Here is a 25,471-nt window from a genome sequence, read left to right as displayed (position 1 = left end):
CAAGAATTTGATGATCTTGTTGCTCAGGATCGAGCTCCTTGTTGAGCTCTCCTTGTTGTTTTTCTTTGTGTATTAATAAATTTTTACCCCTCTTTTTGCATTGAAAGCAATGGGGAACATCATAGAATTTCTTCTGAACCTGCTTCATCATAATGGAGGATTGCTAAGAACCCTTTTGAAGCTATTGACCCGTAAGTGGACTCGATTATCCTTTCCCATCATTTCTATTATAGTCAAATATTTTGTTTGGTTTTGATTTTAAATTAGATTTTGTCTCGAATTTCACTCTTGTCTACTTTTCTTCCACAGCTAGTCATTGTCCTCTTGTTTCTCTATAATAAGGTGCCTGCAGAGTACCCACTGAATTGTTTTCTTGGATGGTGCTCCAATCTTGTAATACTGGACGGTGCTTCAATTTGCTTTTGAAGATTTTTTTTCATAGATGTTCGAGATTGTATTTCTTCATCTATTAGAAGATGAAGAAAAAAGAGAAAGCAAATTTGACCATTTTTAGATATGTTTTAAAATTAGTCTAAGTAAACTTCTACGTTTTGAATCATAATCTATAAGTAAGAATAGAATATACGTCACTTAATTTGAATATTTTCTGATTTCTATCATATAAACTTTTTCTATGATTTATGATCAAGCTAAACAAATTGAAAGGAAAAATATCTATACGGAAAGCACAAATACCCAAAAGAAGATCAGAGGCGTTCTTAGTTTTTATAGATTCTGTTACCAAGATAAACAAAATAAGAGAGAAAATGTTTTTTCAGGAAGCATAAACATACCCACAAGAAGATCAGAGGGATTTTTAAGTTTTGTTGGTCTTTTGGTCGGACGCTCAGAGCTGTATAACAGTGGCCCTCAAGATAACCCTGCGATAGATACTTCGCAGATATTTCAATTCTGGCTTCTACTATAGCCTATAAAAATCCCTTGCTTATAGAAAAGACAGTCAACCAACGCTGGAAGGTACGGTGCTGATTTATTTATTTGAAAATCTTTTTCTTTTCAATCACAAAAGTGAGAAATTTATTCAATCTATCTTTGACATTAAATTTTAATCCCAAATCTGGCAGATGCATTTTGTGGAGTTCTTCTATTTTTGGAATGGTATGGAAAAAGAATTTCTATACAATTGTTATCTTTAAAATTCTAGAATATTTTCCGTGGTCTATCATTAAGATGAACTAGAATTCAAAAATATAAAAGAAAATTTGTATTTTATATGAATCATAGTAGACTCTTTTGATGATGGATCATATACAGGATTTTTTAAAAGATTCACAAACATTCATATGAATTATAGATAAATTATAGAAATTCAATGACACTGAATTATTACTTTTTTCTAAATACTGATCTGTCTATATGAAAAACATAAAAATACCAGATTACTTGAAGAAGAATTCTACAAAGGCATTTATATTTTTTGATAAAGAGAAAGATGCCAAATTAATAGTGATAGCCTTCAGAGGAACGGGGCTATTTGAGAGTGATGACTACATAACAGACGTAAATTTGTCATGGTATGAATTCCCTCAAATGGGAAAGGTCCATTTAGGGTTTCTAGAGGCTCTAGGTTTGAAAAATCGTTCAAATTGTTCAAAAGATAAACAATTCTCATGCAATTTGGACCCTGACAAAGACAATCACAGTCTAAGAGGAGCCTACAATGTGCTCCATGAAAAGCTGAAAGATCTTTTACAAGTCCACAAAAATGCAAAATTCATTGTGACAGGCCACAGTCTAGGAGGAGCCTTGGCTGTATTGTTTACAGCAATGTTGTTTCTGAATGAAGAAAAGTCCTTGGAAAAATTGCTGGCTATTTAAACATTTGGACAGCCCAGAGTCGGTGATAAAACATTTGCAGATTTCATGAACAAGAAGAACGAAGATACAGCCAGATATTTCAGAATTGTGTATTCCAATGACATTATTGCAAGAATTCCATTTGAGGATGATGTATTCAAGTACATGGACTTTGGAGCATGTATTTACTATAACAGTTTCTACTCTGAGAAGGTATTACTATTAATTATTGTTTGGATCAGTGATATTGTTCAGGCTTTTCTACATCATTTGGGCACAGATTTGATATATCGCTTAATGTTGAGAAAGTAGAAGGTATTAATGATTGTTTGGATTAGTAATATTGTTCTATATTATTTCCACATAGATTTGATATATAATTTTATGTTGAGAGTATAAGATATTAATTACTACTTGGATTACATCATTTTGTTTGCATTAGTGATATTTATCTACGCCATTTGGATTTGATTTATTGTTTTATGTTGTGGCAGAATCTTGCAGAGACCCCCAACAGAAATTTCTCACCTGTCTTCTTTATACCTATAAAAATAATCGCTCTATGGGAGCTGTTACAGTGTTTAGTTCTACATTACATAAAGGGAAAGGAATTCAAAGAAACTAAAGTATCTATATTCTGCAGAATCCTTGGAGTTTTGAGTCCAGGAATTTTGATTCCAGGGATTTCAGCACACAGCCCAGTAAATTATATACATGCAGTACGACTGGGTCCTAAAATACTTAACCCTAATTTGGGTAGAGTACAAAATTAACTCCTGCAATCACTGGAAACGGTTGGATCCCAACACAATTTCATTTAAGGAGTTAGTGTATAGTTCTAAATATTAAAAGACAGCAGAAATAAGGCTAAAATATAACTTTTATCATAAAATTGTTATTAGTACTTGTCAATAGGCTAAGTACTATTGAATCACTTTTGAATTATTAAATTGTTCTTTTCCAACCAATCTATATGCATAAAATTTAATATTTTTTATTGTTTACATGCACATTTTAAGTGAATGAATTGTGAAATTTATTTATTGATTGTGTGAATGGTTAGAAAAGGCAATTTTTAGAATATAAAAAACTCACATTTTTAGATTTGTATTGATATAATAGCAACAATTTCTCCAATATTAACATTTTTTTTCCATATTTTTAGCTATATGTTTAAACTATCATAATGCAATATAGTAAATGTTTATTTCAAATTAATTTATGAAGTTGTATTTAAAACTACTACATCTATAACTATTATATATTTTAAAAATATTTACTATATTCTATTATTTATTTTTCAATTTGTATTAATTTGATTTATGATTGATATCACATATTATTTTAATTTGTTTGTAGTTTTAATCATTCAATTTAGTAGTATATAATTTAAAAATAAAATGCTTAAAATAAAAAATAAAATATTTTAGAAAATGATATTATAAATAATTGAAATTCATAATATGATTTTTTATTTCTAATACAATATTATTTTTAAATATTAAAATCAATTATAAAATTTACATTTTACTTAACAAAGTTTTTAATTAATTGAAAATTTGTTTTATATTTTATATTTATTATTTCACTATAACTAATACAACAAGTACTTAGTCATTAGATGGCACTTGTCTAATATAGATTAATTGGATTTGGTTTCAATATTACTATGTTTATTGAGCTGTAAAAATTTCATTAGGGTTTCTTTGAGGTGTTAGCTAATATGATGTCACATGATTTCTTTACAAATTTGAGATTATGCATTTTTATAGTAAAAATATATTTACTAGGAAAAGTGTTTAAAATAGTGATAAACAAGTCTTAATCATGCACTTATATATAAAAGTTGGGAAAAATTAAATTACTCAAAATGATATGTAGTTTATCTTAACATGTTGAGATGATAAAGAAGAGAAGTGGCAAACACAAAGAAGATAGACAAGAGTTCTAAGGAAACCAGAAGTGATCATAGAATTGAAGTTGGATGTAGGGAAGTCAAGTAAAAGAACTAAGAAAGTCAAGTAGATGGCTAGAGAGGTGGCAAGTGGTAGGCAGGCCACTTTGGAATCCTTAACAAAAGGTAGGAAATCATCTCTCTTTCTTGGAATATGAGGAGGTTGAATAGCCTTCATAAGTAGTTTACCCTCAAATAGCAGCTAGCAAACCAGAAAATTGATTTCCTACTTGTCTAAGAGGTTAAAATGTCTATGGTTAACTTGGACAATATGGCAAGTTTTGTTTGGCCTAGGGCAAAACTTTGCTATAGTGAAGTAGAAGGAACTTCAGGAGGGGTCACTAATACATTAGGGGTCAATTCGTGACGTTAATTTGCGACGGCAAGAAAATGTAATGTGGTTTTAGCTTTTTTTTTCCAATTTTAGCCCGATGTCGTTGCAATTGCGACGTCAGGCATCGCAATTGCGACGGCAGCGATATATAAGAGAAAAAAAAAAGCCAAAACCCTCATTTGAATGAAATCGTGCGACACAAGGTTCTTCTGAAAGGAAAGGCGTGCGCATTGCAGGATAGCCTTTCGCATAACATTGGAAGTGTCGAAGGTACACTAATAACAAGATTTTTGTATTTGAAATAGATATTTATATTAGCTAACACCTTACAGGAATCACTAATAACAAGATTTTGTCTGGTTCAACAACACAACTATGGACATTCTATCAAGTTATCTTCGAATTAGGGCTTATTCAGTTCTCCTGAAATCCTTAATATTACTACTAACTATAACCGTCTCCTACATATATGCTTAAATATTTCTAAACGTTTATTGATATCTTGTTGAGAAGGAGAATCTTGTTGCTGCAGAAGGCCTTTACCTTCACCTCCATTTCTCAAGGTAGTTCCGAGGTTGCCTACTCTTCTAAGAAGGGGTGGGGTGGGGGTCGGTTCACGGGTGGGGGTTGGGACAAGAGCCCTCCATGGATGTTGGCTCTACGACTGGACCTGCTCCCTCCACCAGCACTTCCTTTGACTCTGTATTTGGATTTGCAACTAGATCTACTGCATCTGAATCTACTCGATCCTGGGATCTGCATCAAAATATGTACCTGGGACCAGAATTGGACTGGCAAGGTGATAGTGGGGTTGTTGGAACAGGAAGAGAAGCCCTTCTGGGAACGAGATCTTTCACTATAATTTCCCACAAAAATAGAATTTAACACAACGAATAGACCAAGCAAAGAGTAAGAGAACGACTCATTTTCAGCAAAAACTGAAGAAAGTGACAGAAAACTGATTCACATTCATAGAAAGAGATATTTATTATACACAGCAAATCCTTTCAATAGGCATCAAATTGAATGTAAATCAAGTGAAAAGATAGCATCATAATAGAATACTCTTCCATACAGATTTATTTTATAGAATGTAGGTATTGTAACAAGGAGATCGGTAGTGGTACAACTCCATTAGACTGGTGATATTGAAGCAGAATATGTCAAGATTTTATATATCACAAAGAACCATTTTTTAGATTTTTGTATGGATTTTAGTATGATTTTTATATTCTAGGTCAGGTATGATATTGTCCATAAAAGCTAGATTTAACTCATGATGGACTTATACCTTAATCATCTAGGCCCCCTTCCTTTGAGTTGAAGCACAAACCTCAGTTTCCTCTCCATTTTGGAACCTTACCATTATTTATTCTATGTAAGAAAATTGGCATTCCTCCTTCAATACATGCCTTTCAATAATTGTAAACTTTACAATTCTAAATGGCTAAGAGGCATTAACTGCATTTTTTCTTTTGCCACATGTATTAAGCATTTTATATTTCTTATATGTACTAAACAACTATTAACCTATTCAAATTTAGTGTAATTATTGTATAAAGATATGCTTCTACTATTTAGTATAGTTTTTTAATAGCTTTCTCTTGATGTGAATATAGCTTCCTCTTGAATTTTTTATTTTACAATAGATAGCTTAGCTAAAAAATTAATACCAAAAGTTGCATTTATGAAAACCATATAGTGCTCTAATCTGTTCTTATATTAACATCAAGTAACATTCAAATTGTGCAATAGAAGGACCATTGAGTTGTTTATATACCTAGAAGTGTGGCATGACAACATTCATTATGTTATATTTTTATGGACTAGATAGGAATTGAACCTAAGATCTCCCATTTAGTAGTGAGAATATGAATTTGTGCAGCCTGCATGAAGAATCTCAAACTTGTCTGGCTCTTCCAATTTGTAATGCAGTGAGTTGATTTCAAAGAAAGCACTAGGCACTCCATTGCAAGAAGATAGTGTGCAAGCTAAGGTATGTCTCCAGTCATTCATTGGTCTCCATTACTAGGTATGTCTAAATTCAAGTATACTAAACACCTTTTTCTAGCAAACAATTTCTAAAAATAGGATAACTTGAAAGTGGTAGTGGTACATGGAAATTTTGTAGAAAGTTGTCCCATAGTTGAGGGTATGACACTTGCAAAATGATTATTCATGCTCTATCACTCTAAGAAGAGAACAATTAATAAGAGTAGTGAGAAAGGGTAATTAAGATGGTAATGGCTATCCAACAAACTAAAACTTAAACATAATCTCTCTTAACGTTTTATCACTTTAAAAATAGCAAGTACCCTAAAAACCTGCTAAGTAAACAAGTACAACTCAAAGGTACTATGAAAAGAAGCGGCAAATGAAACATGAAAAGAAATATTCAAATTCAGAGAAAAGACATGGTGAACATGCTATCAGTATTACAATTCAAAATAATAATATGTACGATACAGGAAAACACCAATGCAAGAGAATGCACATAATTATATTGTACATCTAGGTTCTACATAATTATCTCTCGCTCACATGCATCCTACTTGATTATTTTACTTTGGCATATATGGAGCATGGTTCAAACTTCAAACAACTTGGCAAACTAGTGATTACATGCAGAAAAACTCAGTAATAGAAAAAGAAGTGGTTCTGGCATTTTTCTTTAGAGCAAAATCAAACTCAGAAATAGTTGGTTACTTATTTGTACTGTGGCTGCAGTCTCGATCAACTGAGGAATGAGAAGAGATCAAGTATTTCAAAGATGGTACCCAATAAAAAGAGATAAGATCTCATAACATCATTAGATGTATTCCAATGGTACCTTTGGAGACATGCACAATAGGATTTTACTTTCCATGAGGCAGGACATTCAACATCATCATATTCGACTTTAGGAGTAGCAGCCCAAGAATTTCCCGCCCACACTTGTCAGTGCAAAAAAATATATTAACTATTCGTTGGTAAACATCCTTCTATTTGGTGAATTAAAAACAACTTTCTGCTATACATAACAATTTTTCTACTATCCAAGATTTTACTTGATGTTGTTTCTAGAAGAGATTGTATATGTTTTTTGAATCACAATGTTTCAGATCTCACTCTATGACAATCATATGGGATCTAGTTATGATCCTCTATATTCATATTAGAGGCTTTGATGTTGAAATTGGCTTAGGAAATAATCATGACGATGACCATAGGGTCTCTTGATAATTTGTTTGGTGACTAATCTATTTATGTTAAAGCAGGATGTATCAGCATTGACTGTAGCAGAAAAACAAGTTATACAGATGAAAACTTGCATTGTTACACTTACAGCTGACATTTGACACTTGGAGTTGATATGCACGTTTCTTTGAGGTGGGTGATAACAAAGAGCTCATCAATTTTCATTGTGTTATCTTCTGGCTACAAGTCTACACCATTCTTCACTGTTTTTTATTTATACCTAATACAATTTTATTTTTCAAAATGTTTATCACTGCCACAGTTTTTGATAGTTAGCTTCTTTGTATTAACACCTATAAGGAGCCATTGGATATTGGAAGATAAAAGTTATAAATCTCAGGTAGTTTGTCTGCGAGATTTCTTTTTGATTTGGCTGTGTTACATGAAATGTTGAAGTAAGATGCACTGATTTCAACCCATTCTGATTGATTTGTACAAATTCTTATAACCAGTTCCATATATTTAATTACATTTAGATACTATCTTTCAATGCTTTATTTCAGTGTGCTACATATTCTATTTCATATTTGTGATATATGATGAAAGTATTATAACATATAGAGGAACAATCCATGAGTGGCGTCGCCAGTTGAAATGGTTTTAGTTTCAATTTTACACCATTTGATACAAATAATCAGTTTACCAATCGACCCCTAGGTTCATTCCATTTGCAGTAAAATCTTCATTACATAGAAAATGTTCACAAAATCTATGTCAATGCTCACACATCTTCTTGGACTTACGCAAATCTATGTGAATCCTCACACATTTTCTTGGACTTACGCAAGAACTATGTTGCCCTGCAGCTCTTGTTAAATATGTTATCAACTTGACTTTTCTATTAAAGGCTCTCATGCTGAATTGAAAGCCAGGTAAAGAAAAAGATATTATACACTATTTTGTTGGTACCCTGTGTAGCACAACAAACTTGTTCTTACTATAAGAAAATTTTCTTTTCTTTTGTTTCATTGCAGATCTTCTGCTTGCATAGAGGTCTCTCCCCATCATTGGACACACTTGATAACATTCGAGCTTTGGATCGCATACAGGAAGTGCGTCTATACACATAAGTATAAACTTCTTCTTTTCCCTCAACACATATAACAACAATTTTAAGTGCTTGCAAGGTATATACTTATGAATAAATATTACATCCTAATTTAAATGTATGAAAACAATTTTCATTCCCTTTAAGCTTCATTCATCTCAAGGTGCAATTCACAAACTCAAGAATAGTTGCTTTTTTTCTTCAGGATACCTTTAGGGGAAGAGTATGTGAATGCCCCCTCGTGTCTGGAGTCCAGTTTAGAGGAGATGGCCATTTACACTGCTAAGGTTTGTTGAATCTAATTCTGAATAACATTGCTTACTATTGTTGAATCTAATCTAATGTATATTTTAACTAGACTTGTAGCTTATATGTTTTCAAATTTTTGTTAGGCCTTGTAGTTTGTATAATTTGATTGTTGGAGAGCTTCTACAGCTAAGCAAGAAGGCCGTTGCACTAGTTATAGCCACGCGCTCGGGTATGAAAATTGTTTTTTTTTATTCTAATGTATATTTTAACTAGACTTTTAGCTTATATGTTTTGAAATTTCTTTTAATGGCTTAATGTTGTAAGGTCTCTTGAAATAAGACCTTCAGGCGGTTGGTCAAAGTTTTACAAATAATCTTAGGAATAAAGTCAAAGAAAGTATTTTTAAAATATTAAAGTATTTAGCTAGGTCTAAGAAGATTTGTGTACTTTCAATAGTTTTTCTTAGTTTGTGAAAGTTGTAGACCGAAGTTTTCATAGCCCAATTTTTGCTTCCTACAAAGAACGATCATGTCAGATAATATAAGTGAAGAATAAAACAGGGAGACAATCGCTAGATTGTGGTCTAACTTGAAAAGAAAAGGTGATCGAAAATGTTATTGTCCTTGCAATATTTGTAAGGGCTTAAACCGTAGAAGACTGCTAATCAAAATAGTTAAGAGACATTGTAGGGAGAATGGTCACATTGAAGGGGGGCATGACTATCATCCACTGGTAAGACGTTCATTATATCATTTTAACAATTTATATACATATGAAATCACTTGATGATGAGTTGATGATCATGGTTTATTTATGTTAATCAATTTTATATAGGTTGGTCTTCCCAGGGAAGTACATGATATGAACCACAACAATCCAAAGAATATGGTTTTCAAAGTGGAGGAACATGGAGGTGCAAATATCCAAGGTGAAGATAATGATCCCATAGAAGATGACGATCATGCGCCAGAAAACACAATTGAAGAGGATGGTATAAATACATTGATCCATGACACATCTAGTCCAAGTGTATCTGATCATGATGATGATGATAGCCTCGATGTACCTCTACTTCAGAAGGCATACGAGCCCCTATAGAAAGACTCCCAAACAACTCTTCTCTCTGCTGTATTGTTGTTGTTGAACTTGAAGGTTATGAATGGTTTATCCAACATAACAATGTCACGTATGTTAAGGTATGTCATTTATGTCTTTATAGTTAACAAAGGGTGAATATTGTACCACTAATATTGTTTATATTAACAACTTATAATTTTTTTTGTAGATTGATAGGTGAGTTTCTGTTACCATCATCAAATATTCTACCTCGCTCATATCAAGAATTAACTGCTGTTATGAAAGATATTGGAATGGAGTATGAAGCAATACATGCTTGTCCCAATGATCATATTATATATTATAAAGAACATGAATTTGCAACACAATGCCCTGTATGTCATACGAGTAGATAACGAACAGATTGACTAACAAAAAAGGTGCCTCAAAAGGTTCTTCGTTACATCCCCATTATTCCACGGATGGGACAATTATTCAGGTGTAGTAGCTTGGCTCAATTGATGGATTATCATGCACGCAATAGAAGTCGAGATGACATTATTCGAATCCCTGCGAATGGTTCGGCATTAGCCCATAGAGGAAAAGTGGCAACACTTCAAAGAAGAACCTCGTAATCTCAGGCTTTCATTGGCAGCAGACGGTGTCAATCCATTTGGAGAGATGAGATCTGTTTACTCAGTGTGGCCTATTTTTGTTATCAATAATAACATTCCTCCATGGATGTCAATAAAGAGGGAGCATATTATGTTGGCAATGATTGTTCCAGGTATCTTATCATTTGATAGTTATTAATTTACACGTACTTACAAATCTTGCAGTAAAACGGTCACAATAACTATGTAATGTTACTGTTCATTCAAGTAGGTAAATATCAAGTAAAAGATATGAATGTATATATTGAGCCTCTTATCGACGAGTTGGTGGAGTTATGGAATGGTGTCACTATGTATGACGTGTCTAGACCAATACGACAAAGAAAATTTCAATTCCATGCAATACTTGCATGGACAATACATGATGCCCTAGGGCTAACACATTTTTGTGGTATGTTATAGTGAATTCAAGTTGCACACAATAATTCTAATTATAAAAATCAACATATTTAATAATCCAATTACATCATTATCTTGTAGGTCTTCAAACAAAGGGAAAATTTGCATGTCAAGTTTGTGGTCCAAAGATGAAATCTCGTCATTCAAAAAGTTTAGGAAAGCAGGTGTTTGATGAGTGTAGACAGTTCCTCCACAGGAATCATAAGTATCGAAGTACGAAAAAACATCTTTTCAATGGGAAAGAAGAGACTACATCAAAGCCACGAAGAATGACACCTCGCCTATGGAAGTTGGAATATAATAGAATTAATCGTCGAGGTAATGTCATTCCACCTAATGGTTTATGTTTGTAATTTATATATTTCTATTATGATTTTTGTTGACTAATTGTGTAATTGATGATCGTGAAGGTCGTCAAGGCAATACTGACAACCTTCCAAAGGGACTAAAAAGCTGTCCCAGACAATTTAGTAGGTTGCCCTACTACGAGCACTTAAAAATTGTGCATTTGTTTGATACTATGCATATTGGAAAGAATATAACAGAGACATTGTGGAAAATATTGGATGGAAGGCGTGACAAAGAAAAAATTGTCAAAATTTGTAATGACATACATGAATCCAATCATGCATTGAAAAATTTCATTCACTCAAATAGCAACAGAGATCATATTATATAAGTGCCCTTCCATGGTTATTAACGGAGCAGCAAAGTGATGCCATAAAAGAAGTCATACGAAAAATTCAATTTCCCACAGGATTTGCTGCGAACATAAACAATCTCATATCAAAAAAAAGTGAATTTGGGCCAGGGCTCAAAATGCATGATTGGCATACTTTCATCAAGGTAAGTTATGTTATGTATTTACAATATATTCATAAACTACGTGAATTTTTCATTATGTTATGTTAGAAAACAATGAAATGATTGGTTTATAATTACTGCAGTAAGTGCTTCCTCTATCTCTCCCAGAGCACTTCAACAATAACATCAAACAAGTGATATACAATCTTGGAAAATATATGAGGTAAGCAGTAATATCTGTTCAATTTGTTGTATATATTTATTATATTCGTGATTTATTTTTCTTGCTATGTAATCTATTGTATATTATTTTGTAAAGTCTCATATCTATATATATTTTGTGACTTGAATCTCTTAATGTAGGTGGTTGTCATCTAAAGAAATCCATAAAGAAGATATAAACTATTGGAAGAGAAGAATTCCTCATTTACTGTGTGAAATGCAAAAATGTCTACCTCCAACTTTTTTCAATGCACAGGAACACTACCTCATACACCTAGTTGAGGAGATTGAATTGTGTGGACCTGTACACACTAGGTCAATGTGGATGGTTGAGAGGCATTTGAAATCTTTGAAGGCTTTGGTTCGACAAAGAGCACATCCTGAGGGTTCTATGGTAGAGGGATATATGGTATACCAGACTATGGTGTACATTACTGAATATCTTCCTAAGTTTGCATCAAATATCCATGTAGATCGCATTTGGGATCTCGAGCCTTTTAAAAAATTAGAAGGGGAGTACTTGATGGGGAAAGGTACATTGAGGAAAGTGAGAGGTAATAAATTATAAGATGTTATTGTAATAAATTATCTCTTAATCTTCAAAATAAATCGGTTGTAAGTTGTCTTTTTTTTTTGTATAGGTGCTCGAGAGTGGGATGCACTACATTTGTATATTGCAAACAATCTTGATTGGATGACGGTATGGATTGAACAATGTCAACATTCTGGTCACACATTAACATGGGAAGGTGTATCTTCATTGGTTAAAGAAGCTCATCGTAATGGAGATTCCAATGTTACGCAAAGGGAAATAGATTTAGCACGTGGTTCAAGAGATTTCCAGGTACGTACAAATTTATTAATCACCCATATGTTTATCAACTCACGATACAATAATTTTGATATGTTTCACATATTATTGCAGGTTAAACACCACAAGGCTATGTTCTGTAATGGTCAAAAAATTTGCGTCAAAGTGTTGGATGACACGAAGAAAACTTGTGATTCAGGAATAACTGCAGTCTTTCAAGTGACTAATATTTCATCTAGAAACGACTTACATCCTCAAGAGTCTGAAAATTGAGACTATGGCATTTTGGATGAGATAATTGAGTGTGACTTTAGTTCCTTCAAATTAGTACTCTTCGTTGTCAAATGGTACAGGCTACGACTTAATCCAAATGATCCTGATAGAACTGTTATTGAACATGATAATGGATTTACAATGGTTAATACAAGGTCGTTTGAGCCAGTTGGGGATGAGCCTTATGTTCTTCCAAGCCAATGTGAGCAAGTATTTTACTCAGAGGTTCCACATAAACCGGGTTGGTCATTTGTTGTTAGACATGAATCGAGAGGAAGGCCAATAAAGTATAATGCGATGGAAGAAGAAGATACCGAAGAAGTAGAAGATGATGTAGATGGTGATCACGATCGACAGTTATTGGATTATGTTCCTGACACAAATTTTCATGAAGAAGAAGAAGAAGATGATGAAGATGATGCTACTATTGATGATGATGATGAAGATGATGTTGATGTTGATGAAGATGTTGATGATGACGACGACGACAACAATGATGGCAAGGAGGATGATGATAATGACGACAATGATGATGACGAGGACGATGATGATGATGATGATGATGACAATGAGGATGATGATGATGGAATTTACAGGTATGCCATCAATCCTTAATCTATTTAATATTCATTTCTTGATAGAAATATATTTGTCTTATATATATGGTTACATAGTTTATTCATTATCTATTTAAAAGCTACAAGTTTCAACTACAAATAGAATACTACTAATCTAAATTAATTAAATAAAACTATTTAAAATAGATATTGATGCGTGAATGTATTGAGCCTTATTTTCTTTTAGGTCAAAAGCATTTGTAAGTGTTTATTTTAGAAAAGGGAATTCATTAAATATCTATAAAAGGGAGTTATACCTAGAATAAAATTCATAGGGAAAACATAATATAAGTGCTTACCCAATTTGTTGGTTAATAATTCAAGTATCTCTAACATTTCATTTTAGAATAGGAATAACATTGTATCAGTATGTTGATTTACAAACTAAAACTAGAAAACTTATTTCAGTACATGTATTTGGATCTATGGGATTTACATGGTAAGTAAAAAGAAACCAGTAATCCATTTTAAAATTATTATAATGGGTTTTGGAAGAAATTATAGTTATCTTAATTAATATAAAATATCTAACTAAATTTCAAAATGTTATGCAAGTGGATTTAGTCTAGGTGTTTCCTCCACCTCCACACACATCAAACAACTTCAAATATCATGTCCCCAAGGTGACTAAGCCCTCAACTCATCAGCTGATACAAAAACCCAGTTTTAGCCCTTCACTAGGCCTACTTCCCTAGTAGGCTTATAATGTGAGCCTGATTTAAGTGTTTTATTGTGTACCTTTTAATTTTTTTAATTTTTATGTGATGCTAATGATGGATGTGATTATGATTATGATGTGATTATGCTCACGATAATTGAATTACATTTGCAGGAAATTGAACCCCTTTCAGGAGCATCCCGCATAGTCTCATGGATTGACAGGTATAAGTCAATACTCCTTATAGACAGTCTATTTAATACACACATCAATAGTAAGATTGATGTCTTCTAAGATCTCTCCCATTTGCAGGTACCGGCAAATAGGTATTTGTCAGAAGTGTCTTCCTCGAGTGAGGGAAATATAGGAATAGAAGAGGAAAGTGAGACATGCAGTTTATCTAGAATAGGGAGATTAACTAGAGGTCAAAGGAATAGAAGGAAATTCAATAAACGCATGAAATTTTTCCTTTCTCAAGGGGGGTCATGTTCTTATGATGATGAGACGGAAGGCGACATCGAGGTGCCCTTGAGGTACCAACATCTACAGAAACATTGGGTACCCAAGGAACTTCCTCCAATAAACACTGATTTTTGTGTTAACGAGATGATATATCGCATAGCACCATCATCACTACATGGTTTGGGCCTATTTTCTATGGACGGCATAAAGGTGTCTTACAACAAAGTTTCTGAATTGATGGAGTATGTTGGACCATGTTACGATTACAAAAGTTGGATGCATATTGTTAAATATAAAAAAAGTATGCGTAGGTATGCCCTCTCTGCAAATTATATACAATAGCAAGACAATAATCAAAGTAAAAGTGTGGCTATATACATTGATGGAAGGCCAAAAGCAACAGGGAATATTGCGGGTTTTATAAATAGTACACAACCTGGGTCAACTATAAAGCAACCCAATTGCATATTTGAGGCGCGTGAGGGAAATCGTGTATTCATCTGTGCGATAAAATTAATACATGCAGGGGAAGAGCTTCTTATTGATTACAATTTGAACCGCATAGATACAAATGAGGCTACTATCATGGGGGTGGTACATGCTATTAAACCAACTTCTAATCAATGACTCCAACATACCATTTAGTCAATAAATTTTTGGCTAACATTTTTATACTTCATCTTTGACACAGGGGCACAATATGGAGCAACCGCCCGAAGGGGATGTTGACGATGCTCCTGGCTCATCTACACATGAGTAGGTAAAACTCATTTGTAATTGTGCAAACTAGATAGAAGCAAAATGTTATTTTTTTAATGTTGTTTTCTTTATTGTTTTGGAGTAATTTTGATAATACTAATACTATTGTTTTCATAGAGGGCTAGTGGTCGGAGGGAGGGAAAGGAACTTGTAGTCCCTCAGCAGGCCCCCCCTGAGGAGGACCCTTTCTATATCAATTTAGTAGAGACCAATGACCTGATCGGTTCGATTAAAATTAATTTAAAGAAAATTAGCAAAGAAATTCTACGTTTGGCAACCATAAAGCCTATGACTCAACAAATAAAGGATAGGGCATCTGAATTGTTGCACACCTCTGAGTCCTTAAAAGTAAGTATTAATGAAATTTTTAATTATAACAAGAGTTCAATAATGGTTTTTATGTTATGCTCTTTTATGGCATTAATTAAAATATGGATGCGTTGTCTTTACAGAGTTTTTTGCTTGATTTCGAGCCCCGTTCCCATGATGAGGGTGCTGCAGGTGGTTCAGGTAGATCGCATGTTCCATTCCCCACTTCTGTTTTCCACTGAATATATATAGGAATGATCATAATCATTGACAATACATGTTCGAACAATCCTTTTTTTAATGCTCTAACAATCTTGTCCATGCTAGTCCATGCGTTCTATATTTATGCATGCTCTAACAATTTTATTCTTTAGCTTCACATCAATTGAATCCTACGATGACGCCACCTCCATCCAGGACAACCACAAATCTCTTTCTAACTTCTGAGTCAGCAACACGCATCTTACATGTATCGACTGTTGCACCATCTGCTGGTACACAAATCCCTCTTTTTCTCTCTTATGACAGCAACAAACAGTTTCTTTTTTACAACTTTATAACATCAATTATCATTTGTTCTTTTATACTTCGATTGTGACAAAGACTTATGAAACTTATGAAACTTTTTGCAATAGTACCTGCAACATCATTTCCTGGATGTTCCTATGTTCCTAGTACAGGAATGGTGAAGGATGTCACATTGATCGTCAGCAACGATGAAGGCATTCCATTAAAAGTAGCCAAAGTTCTAGGTACTTTAAAGTTATTATTATTCTATAGTGATATAATAGTAATTTAGTTTTTGATCACTCTTCATCGACTAATGATCCCATGATTGTTTTGTAGGGAATGATCTTTTTTGGAGAAAACTTGGTGATGAGTGTTTGCGAATATTTGGGCCCACCATGCATACCTGGTGGAACATCATATCCTAACTAAAACCCCAAACCACTATTTTGATTTCATATCATTGCTATAATAGTTTTCCTTTTCGTCCATTTCTTGAACTATATTAAAGGTAGCTTCACTTCATTTATGAGTCTAACATGTTTTTTTTTACTTAAAAGGTGGAATCACCAACGCAAACCGTTGAAGGATGATCTTATAGAGAGCATGACCCAACTCTTTGGACCTCGTGCATTCGAGAGAAACAAGCTCCTTGAAAAAGATAGTTTATGTTTGAAGTATATTAGGGACCAGTACAGAAAAAATTTACGGGATAACCCCAAGTATGAGCATCCGCCCTATGTTCCTGAGGCTGAGTGGCAGGCTCTGATTTTGGATGGAAAGTATAAAGCTAACAAGAAAAATAATATTACACCAGTGGAGAGTACAGCAAGGTATGTGATACTGTTGAGAATCTAATTATGTACTAATTAACCTCCATATTTATACTATCTAAAATATTTCAAACTTTTCATAGATTGCCTGACACATCAAAGGCAACAAAGGCAAGACTAGAAAAGCACGGGACACACAAGCTCAGCTCTGGTGGTTTTTCGAAACTTCAAGCAAGAGTTGTAAGTATTAGTAAATGAAAAATTGTATCAAATTTTTTATATAATGTGAAGGGAAATGCTAGGACTCCCTTATTTAGCTCATCAATTATAAATAGGTCAATAGAATATGATAACAGTAGTGGATTTTCATATTCAATATAAACAATTCAACAATTGAAGTCAAGACTCTGCAATCTAGATTAGTGAAGAAAACTTGTGATTCACTAATATGACATTATTTAAAATCTCACCCTTGACTGAATTTTCCTCCAATAGTTGAGAATAAAGGCAGTGATTGAAAGAATGAGGGAATGCAGCAGCACTTGCAGCCATTTTTATTTCCAAAGAGCTGAACTAACTCTTACCCAACATAAGAATTTGGAGAAAATATGTTGGTACAAGCAAAGCATACAAACACGCAACATTTATATAGTAGATTGCTCATTCAAAATTTCTCAATTTTTCTCCTATTATATTGTGATGGATATAGATGATTTGTTGTTGATATTTTAACTACCCTCCATTGGCGTTGATGAAACAATGCAAGTAAAATTCACCATACCACGCAAAAATGCAGGGCTCAGAGTTCAAGAGATGCCTCACAGAAGACGATAAGAGAATTGGCTTCCAACAAGGCTATAGAGCCGTGGTTGAACGGCTACGAGCTGAAATTAGTGTGGAAGGTTCTAATACTGATGCATCTCAGCCACAGGTAAATAAGCTAAATGAAATTTATTTCAAATTGAATACTTTACCAATTAGTCTATTTGATGTTAAGTTCCAATATAAAGTGAGTATATCTATTTTAAGCAAGCAATGATAACAATGCGTAGGATGTTGGAATGCAGCCTGACAATCCTTCTACACAATCTGTGGATGTCGAAGGTTCGCATGATGTGCATTTCTTAGGCATGTTAAATATCAATGGTCTGGATTATACTCATATGCTTTTTACGAGCTGATCGTGTTGATGGCTCGCTACCATGAAGCCTTCTCCATCTTGTATTGGAGGTCATCCTTGTGGAGTTGGGAGGCATCTTTTGTGATACTGACATCTACAAAAATCACACACTAAGCTTAATTTATAGATAAAAAATGTTAAATAGTCAAAGTTGACTTTCTTTCCCAAGCTTAATTTTTCCTTTAGTGTGTGATGTTTGGGTGGCCCTGAGACACTAACATAAATTGCTCATATTGCTTCTATTATGTTTACTCATGATGTGATCTGCCTATTTAAGGGTTTTTTGGCCTAGTTTTCCAATTGGATTTTCAAACATTGGGAGTCTATCATTATTGGTAGTGTCCATATTTTCCTTATAGAAATGGGTTCCTTTATTATGAAATTTGACCATGCTATGGATAGAAACATGTTTTGGGGCTGAGTCATGCGGTGGAGGTATACATTTGCTATTAAATTTTTTATATGTAATTGCAATTGGTGTTTGGATTAACGTAACATTTTGTATAGCAGCTATAGAGGATCGAGGGGTCGATGTTCATGATCGTGTTGACGTTGAGTCTAGACAAAATGATGTGGTCAGATCAGGTAAAGAGACACAGTCATGTTATTTAAAATAATTAAATACTTGTAACAATTATAATAAATTATTTTTAATTTAACTCTTTTATTTGTTATTGCAGAGGACCCCCCTTTGCAACAGCATAGGAATTTGAGATTATCAAGAACAGATAACAGAACAACTAATGAGGGGGGAATTGATGATGACACTGATGCTCCTCTTAGAGCTTACATAGAAAAAAGAAATAGAAAGAAAAAAAAGAAATGATTGTCACTACATACCTTAATTGATAATGACTGTATTTTATGTCTCAATGAATTTAATTATGTGCTAATGAATGTTCATGAATTATGTGTTAATGCAGAATATTGATGAATGTTGCATGTTAACGAATCTAATGTGTTAATGAATGTTATCATGTGATATTGATTGAATGTTACATTTTATTAATGGTTGAAAGAATGAATGAATGTTAGATGTTAACGGGGAATGTAGAGTGATGTTAGGGGGAGGGGGGTGGGGCCAAATGAGCTTCCACCTTCACGTGGTTGGCCCTGTTTAGTAGAGAATATTAAACTATTCTCGAAACAAAGTGAAGCTCAATAAGATACTTGTTATTACCTTTTTTTTAAAAAATTGTGTGCTTTAGCCTTGATTTTTGAGCATGACATTAACCTTTAAAAAACTCCATGGTTAAGAAAATTTGGGTTGGAGTGGTGCTTGGGTGGGTAATATCTCAAGAAAGCCCAATGCTTCACCTCCGTGAGCAAACCTAGATGCAATGAGTATTTACTGTTCTATTCATTCTAATGAGAAAGAAGTTATTGTGAAACACTACTCATAAACATAGACCAATGAGTTTGACCGAAAACTACACAATTGAATCCTGATAGCAACATCACAACATTAAAAAAACTTATAACTTGTTAATGCACAAGAAAATTTTGTGTCAATAACAATAGTTTTTGGCTAGTTGAAAGTAATACTTATCAAAGTTGTTTGTACTTCCTCATGTAAGACATTTGATATTTACTTTATTGATGCTAGAAGAAAATATAATGAACTCCTCCTTAGACCATTGAAGATAATAATGCAACAAAACCAAATCTATAAAAATTAAGAAGAGTGTTGACATAAGAGAAAACAAGACGAGAAAAGAAACATAAGATATATACTCAAATAACCACCCTACCCCAAAACACACGAATGTGTGTTAATTCTCCATATAGGTTGTGATACACTCATAAACTCCAACGCTTCATAAGAGATCACCACTCTAATTTCTTATGAGTTCAAATACCATTTCCTTAAAAAAGCCAAATAAAATTGTCCATTCAATCTTCATCCAAGCCTTCAATATGTAGGCCAAAGAACCTACATTGATTTTCCAAAGCCATAAGCCAATACTTGGTTGAGATAGCTCAATTTACTTATGTGATCCAATGCTTCATAAGGGATCTATGTTTGATAAGTATGGTGTTTCATAGCATACGCCTGGTATTATGCTAGGAACACTGGTGCATGATGATGCAATGGACTAAATTTTATGTTACAAAATTTTTTTTAGCTTAAGAGGGGAGACAACCAAATTTTAAGTTGAAGCTTCTGCAATTGTCAATTTTGAGATGACAAAATCTATTATAGGGAATTTAATGTTATTATGGTGAATAAAGAAAAGAGGATGTTATTTTTCAAGAGTGGTTTTGAAAGATTTGATTAGAATATGATTGAAAGAATAAAAATGGAAGTGCATGTATTTCCATTACTCATTTGTTTGAGGATCTAATAAATTATCCTAAATTGCTAGATAAGAGAAACATCCCCAAGATACTCATGGAAAACTATCCTCATCCTTCAAAGAATGTTATCATAATGCTGAACCGGCATATTCTTACAAAAGAGCTTCAAACTTCCATTACATTCATAGGAAGTTGAGGGGTAATGACATAGGGTGGAGCCATTAGTAAATCTTACAGCTAAGGACTAATACAAATTTTAATGTTGCCAACCTTGGAGATGCATCTTAGTGAAAGGCTTATGATGCTCATAATTGTTCTTTTAACAAAGTGATTTAGCAAATATGGTAAGTGATAGTTTCAGTTTCCCTAATGTCTTCTTTTAACTCTTAGGCAGTGTTTCTCTAAGCTTCTGGGACTGAGGGATGTAGGGAAATAGTTTTGAGGACGGCATTTTTTTTCCAAAAGGTTATGGCTACTAAAGTAACTTCAAGAAACTAGGAGAAGCTGAAATTTCAAAAAGTAAATACAATGTACTGAATTTGCAATGACCATCTTCCCACCTCTACCTTCTAGAGGCTTTAACTTTTAAAAGTTTTTCTTTAACAAATTAGCTTTTCTTAGAACATTATGCAGAAAATGATGTAGGCTGTCTAGTTCTGAGAAAGATGGCATCCTTTCCGAGTCTCTGAGTCTTGAGGATGTCTGGAACATCAGGAACATCTTCCACTCCCCAGGTAATGCAATATGCATTCCCATGGAACATTGCATTAAGGTTGTCTTTTGGATGACAACTCTTTCTTCTGTGGGGTACTTGATGTCATGGTTATATGTTGGGAAGATTGTTCCATTGGTAGAATTTTGTGGTTCTTGATGCACTTCCAGAGATTCATAAATATGTAAAAAGGCATTGGCATACAAGAAACTTCATGATAGATGAGAAATCAATACAAGATTGTATGTAAGGATTTCATGTCATACCCACCCGATGATTAATCTGTTTCAAATAATGTATCAATATGGGGCAAAGGTGCCATGGTCACAAGAAGTATATAATACTTAAATTGGAAAATGGATATTAAGTAAAGCTCTTGAAGAATTGACTATTTCAGAAACAACATATCATTGTCACTGATTATACAGAATTGATAAAGAATCTCCTATTGAGTTTGAGATTCAAATCACATGTTTTAGAAAATAAAAAATATTTCACTATTAGTAAATTGAATGCTTTTGTGATGTCTGGCAACTCGTTCGACAATTATTATGTTTGATGGGCATGATGAATTGTCTCTTCTGCAAAGCTTCATATATGAATTCATTTTTCCTGCAATAGATTTAATTTTAATCAAATAACCCATATTTAATAAAGAGCCAAAGAACAGTATTGGTAATAGAATAAAAAATCCTATGTCACACAGATCTGTCATGGCAGTTATACTTTATATGCAGAAATCTACAGTTTTTATGACCATTTTAAAAATAATTGTCTATAATACTATATTGAGGAACACATGCTTGATAACTTATTCTGCCCCATTTTCAAGGCATGAAGTATTTAATATTCAAAGACGTTGAAAAAGAGTTGGTACTGCTCCCTAAATTAATCTTTAACAAGCAAGAGAAACCATGTTTACTATAGATTTTAAGCTAATCATTTAGAAATATCTTAAGAGGCATTCAGAGCATTTTTCACAGGTGAGAATAGAGAATATTAGACACTAAATCATTATTTTGAATTTGACCCCACTTTATTTTGGCCTTTCTTCATTTTCTCTTTTAGTATCAGTTTTAATCATTTCTACAAGGAGACAAGACTTGTTCTGTTATACATCTACATGAACACCAATTTAAAACTGATAAAATGAATCTATCTTCAATCTAGTAGGTGTCAGGGGCTGCAGTTTCAAGATTTGTTTGAAATTTACAAGTCAGTCTATCTCTTTTATATTGCTTAAGAGTTTCATTGTTTGTCACAGGATGATGCACATATCTTCTGTTTGCCTAGTCAAATCAAGGAAGAAATAAGATCTATTCTAGATCTTACAGAAGTAATATTGTCTCAATTTGGTTTTAAGAGCTATGAAGTCAACTTATCAACAAAGCCTGAGAAAGCAGTGGGTAGTGATGATATTTGGGAGAAAGCGACTTCTGCTTTGAAAGACACTGTTCAAGACAAGGGTTGGGATTATTCTGTTGATGAAGGAGGAGGTGCATTTTATGGTCCAAAGATTGATCTTAAGATTGAAGATGCCCTTGGAAGAAAGTGGCAATGCTCAACAATTCAGGTAAACATATTTGGCATATACTCATGAATTTTAATTAGTATAATCTTGGGGAGTTGACTTTGATTTTTCTAATCGAAATAATACTGTGGACATCTGTATGTAGGTGGATTTTAATTTGCCTGAGCGATTTGATTTATTCTATGTTGATTCAAACTCAGAGAAACACAGGCCAATAATGATTCACAAAGCTATCCTAGGATCTCTTGAACGCTTCTTTGGCATATTAATAGAGAATTACACTGGTGATTTTCCCTTGTGGCTATCTCTAGTAAAAGCCCGTCTTTTACCTGTAACAGACACCCAGGTCTGAAGATTGATTGCATGTTCATATTTTGTTTTTCCTACAAAGGGTTTCAGGTTGACTGATTAATATAGGAATTCAACAGGTACCGTACTGTCAGAAAGTGGTGGAAATAATGAGGAGAAAAAATATTAGAGCAGAAATATCATATGGTGAGCGTCAGAGATATAGTTATTCCAGTGGTTCAGAAGTTCTCTATCATTATTTCAGGCATGTGATTCTATTATTCTTGGGAAATGATCTGTTGTGATACTAGATCTCTAATTTGCTGTCTCTGATTTGCTGTCTTGATCAAGATATTTTCCCAAAAAAAGGTTGATTAGGATTTTCCCAATTTTTTCCAGAATTTTGGCCCACATTTTGTCAATAATTTTTTTCCCCTTAGCATTAGCTAGTAAGGAGGAAAGTCAAACTTGTTGACTTCTTGCCTCCAAATCTGACGAGAACTCCACAAGCTCTTCATCTAAAAACACAGTGATTCTTTTCAAACGCAAATACATCACTAGCAATTCATTTTGTTTGGCCCGTCACAATAAGCACAACATTTCTCCTTTCCATGTCACTGTTTGTGATTGCTATTACATCACCATTGCCTATATAAGCTGAGTAGAAATGGATCAATCGAGAGCACTTTATTATGAATTTAGCTTTCAAATTGCACAACACTGGTTCTTCTGAATCGTAAAAGATGGTAAAAAAAACTTGTGAAGCCTAATGAGCATTTTGTGCCTCCTTGAGGTACTCAAATATATGATCAAAATTAACACAAATTGTCAAAAAGCTATGCAGATCTTTCACACACAATTTTCTTTTTAAAAATAGAAGTAACATCATTTTTGTAGCTTCCTGTGTCATTTGTAGGCAAATCATCTTAGTGAATACAGTAAAAAACAAACAAAAACAAGTTTTTATACCCCTATACAGAAATCACAACTACTTAGGGTATAGTCCCATGAAGAGAGGGGAGCCACTTAAACTGCTAAGAAGTTCAGGAGACTCATAAATCAGCTGGTCCCACGGCTTTTATAGGGAAAATTGTACTAAAAACAAATTGGTTGAAATTTTTTGGGACATTAGCAGTCTCATAATTCTATGGTACCAATTAATGCTAAATTAATTAATTGAGAGTCTTTATAATGGCTGATGTATTTGATGTGGAACAACTGAACCAAATTAGGAGTTAAAACAAAGCTAGACTTTTTCATTAAGAACTACAACCCCCTCATGGATCGTACATCATAGAAGCCACCCTTACTGGCTCATCTGACAAGTGTTTCTTTGTTGCTTGGCATTTACCTTTTGTAGTTTTTGATTGATTTTGAGGGTTTGACTTAGAAGTTAAATACATTCTAGTTCTGAGCTAATGCAATGTATTTCTTTGCCCTTATGCATAATTTTGAAATACTGCATATCATAAATACATGTTTGATATTTTTTTGTGAAAACACACCCATCCTCCAAAAAAAATATCATCGTAACACCATCATAAATTTCATACATGACAATTTTTTTCCCATTATTTACAAACATTTCAATGTAGTAAACATATAATTATTGCACTATATCTTGCACACTTTTCTTGTAGAATATATAACTATTGCAGGTTACATAAAAAGACTTTATCAAGATAAATCTGGTTGAGATCCCGCGCAACCCTTCTAGAAAAATATTTGAAGTATAGTTCATTAAACCCATCTTTTTATTAGAGTTCAAATTTGAAGAAGGGAGCATGATAGATTGGCCTGAAACAATCCTCGCACTAAGACCAAGCGCAGACCCTCGCCCTCTTGGCCCCAACTAGCAAGCACATAGGACATCAAGCAAGAGGCGGCCTACCTAGTGGAGTGTTGGTATCTACCCTCCCTCTTCATGCCACATCTAAATTTATTTCACAGCATCCAATCACCATACAATTGGAATCAGGGAGCTTGTGGCGGGGCCGCTGTGGCAGCGATGGCAGTTGGCATCGCTGCCACAGCGGCCCCGCCATATTGCTAACCACGGACGTCGCAATTGCGACGTACGCACGTGCATTGCGACGAAATAAGCGTCGTGTGCATAGAGACGTCGTTGCAATTGATTATTTTGCGTCGCAATTGCGACACATTTGCAAACATTGTGACGGCCAGCAACGTTGACAGCACCGTCGCAAGTTTTCATGGACGTCGCAAGTGTGACGCCCATGGATGAACTGTAAAGGCTCCCGCCTTAGCGAACCCATGGGCAGATGCCGACGCCACCTCATTGCAATGCGTTGTAAAGACGTCGAAATTGCGACGGGAACCACATCTGTTGCGACGGGAGCAATGATGGGATAGAATGTTGAGCTTGCAACGGATAGGCGTCGCAATTGCGACGTCCAAGAATAGACATCGTAATTTGTGACTAAAAAACAACGACGTCTGCTGCCGTCGTAGTGGCGACACATTTGCGTCACAATTCT

At 33.9% G+C, this 25,471-nt stretch overlaps 2 protein-coding genes across 2 annotated transcripts; both read left to right on the top strand.

Moving 5' to 3' along the window:
• Positions 1-1,420: 1,420 nt before the first annotated feature.
• Positions 1,421-2,668, top strand: LOC149550735 (triacylglycerol lipase OBL1-like). Its single transcript, XM_089789579.1, has 2 exons — positions 1,421-2,031; positions 2,313-2,668. Exons 1-2 carry the CDS (start codon positions 1,885-1,887, stop codon positions 2,589-2,591), a joined length of 426 nt encoding a protein of 141 aa, XP_089645705.1. The 5' UTR covers positions 1,421-1,884; the 3' UTR covers positions 2,592-2,668.
• Positions 2,669-4,751: 2,083 nt separating this feature from the next.
• LOC149550734 (threonine--tRNA ligase, chloroplastic/mitochondrial 2-like) lies at positions 4,752-25,166 on the top strand. The gene is made up of 6 exons (XM_089789995.1): positions 4,752-4,905; positions 5,344-5,348; positions 22,419-22,727; positions 22,831-23,031; positions 23,114-23,180; positions 24,952-25,166. Exons 1-6 carry the CDS (start codon positions 4,752-4,754, stop codon positions 25,164-25,166), a joined length of 951 nt encoding a protein of 316 aa, XP_089646121.1.
• Positions 25,167-25,471: the final 305 nt, after the last annotated feature.

Source organism: Cupressus sempervirens, chromosome 6 (assembly GCF_028749045.1).
Source record: "Cupressus sempervirens isolate cs-2001-9-10 chromosome 6, ASM2874904v1, whole genome shotgun sequence".
Lineage (NCBI taxonomy): Eukaryota > Viridiplantae > Streptophyta > Pinopsida > Cupressales > Cupressaceae > Cupressus > Cupressus sempervirens.
The sequence above is the reverse complement of the archived record's forward strand: the minus strand, read 5'-3'. Positions and strand labels throughout refer to the sequence as shown.

Coding starts and splice junctions, on each gene's coding strand:
- LOC149550734 (XM_089789995.1), top strand. CDS start 4,752: ATGGATGTTGGCTCTACGACTGGACCTGCTCCCTCCACCAGCACTTCC. Junction 22,728..22,830: donor GGCAATGCTCAACAATTCAG/GTAAACATATTT, acceptor ATCTGTATGTAG/GTGGATTTTAATTTGCCTGA. Junction 23,181..24,951: donor TAGAGCAGAAATATCATATG/GTGAGCGTCAGA, acceptor AATTGGAATCAG/GGAGCTTGTGGCGGGGCCGC.
- LOC149550735 (XM_089789579.1), top strand. CDS start 1,885: ATGAACAAGAAGAACGAAGATACAGCCAGATATTTCAGAATTGTGTAT. Junction 2,032..2,312: donor ACAGTTTCTACTCTGAGAAG/GTATTACTATTA, acceptor ATGTTGTGGCAG/AATCTTGCAGAGACCCCCAA.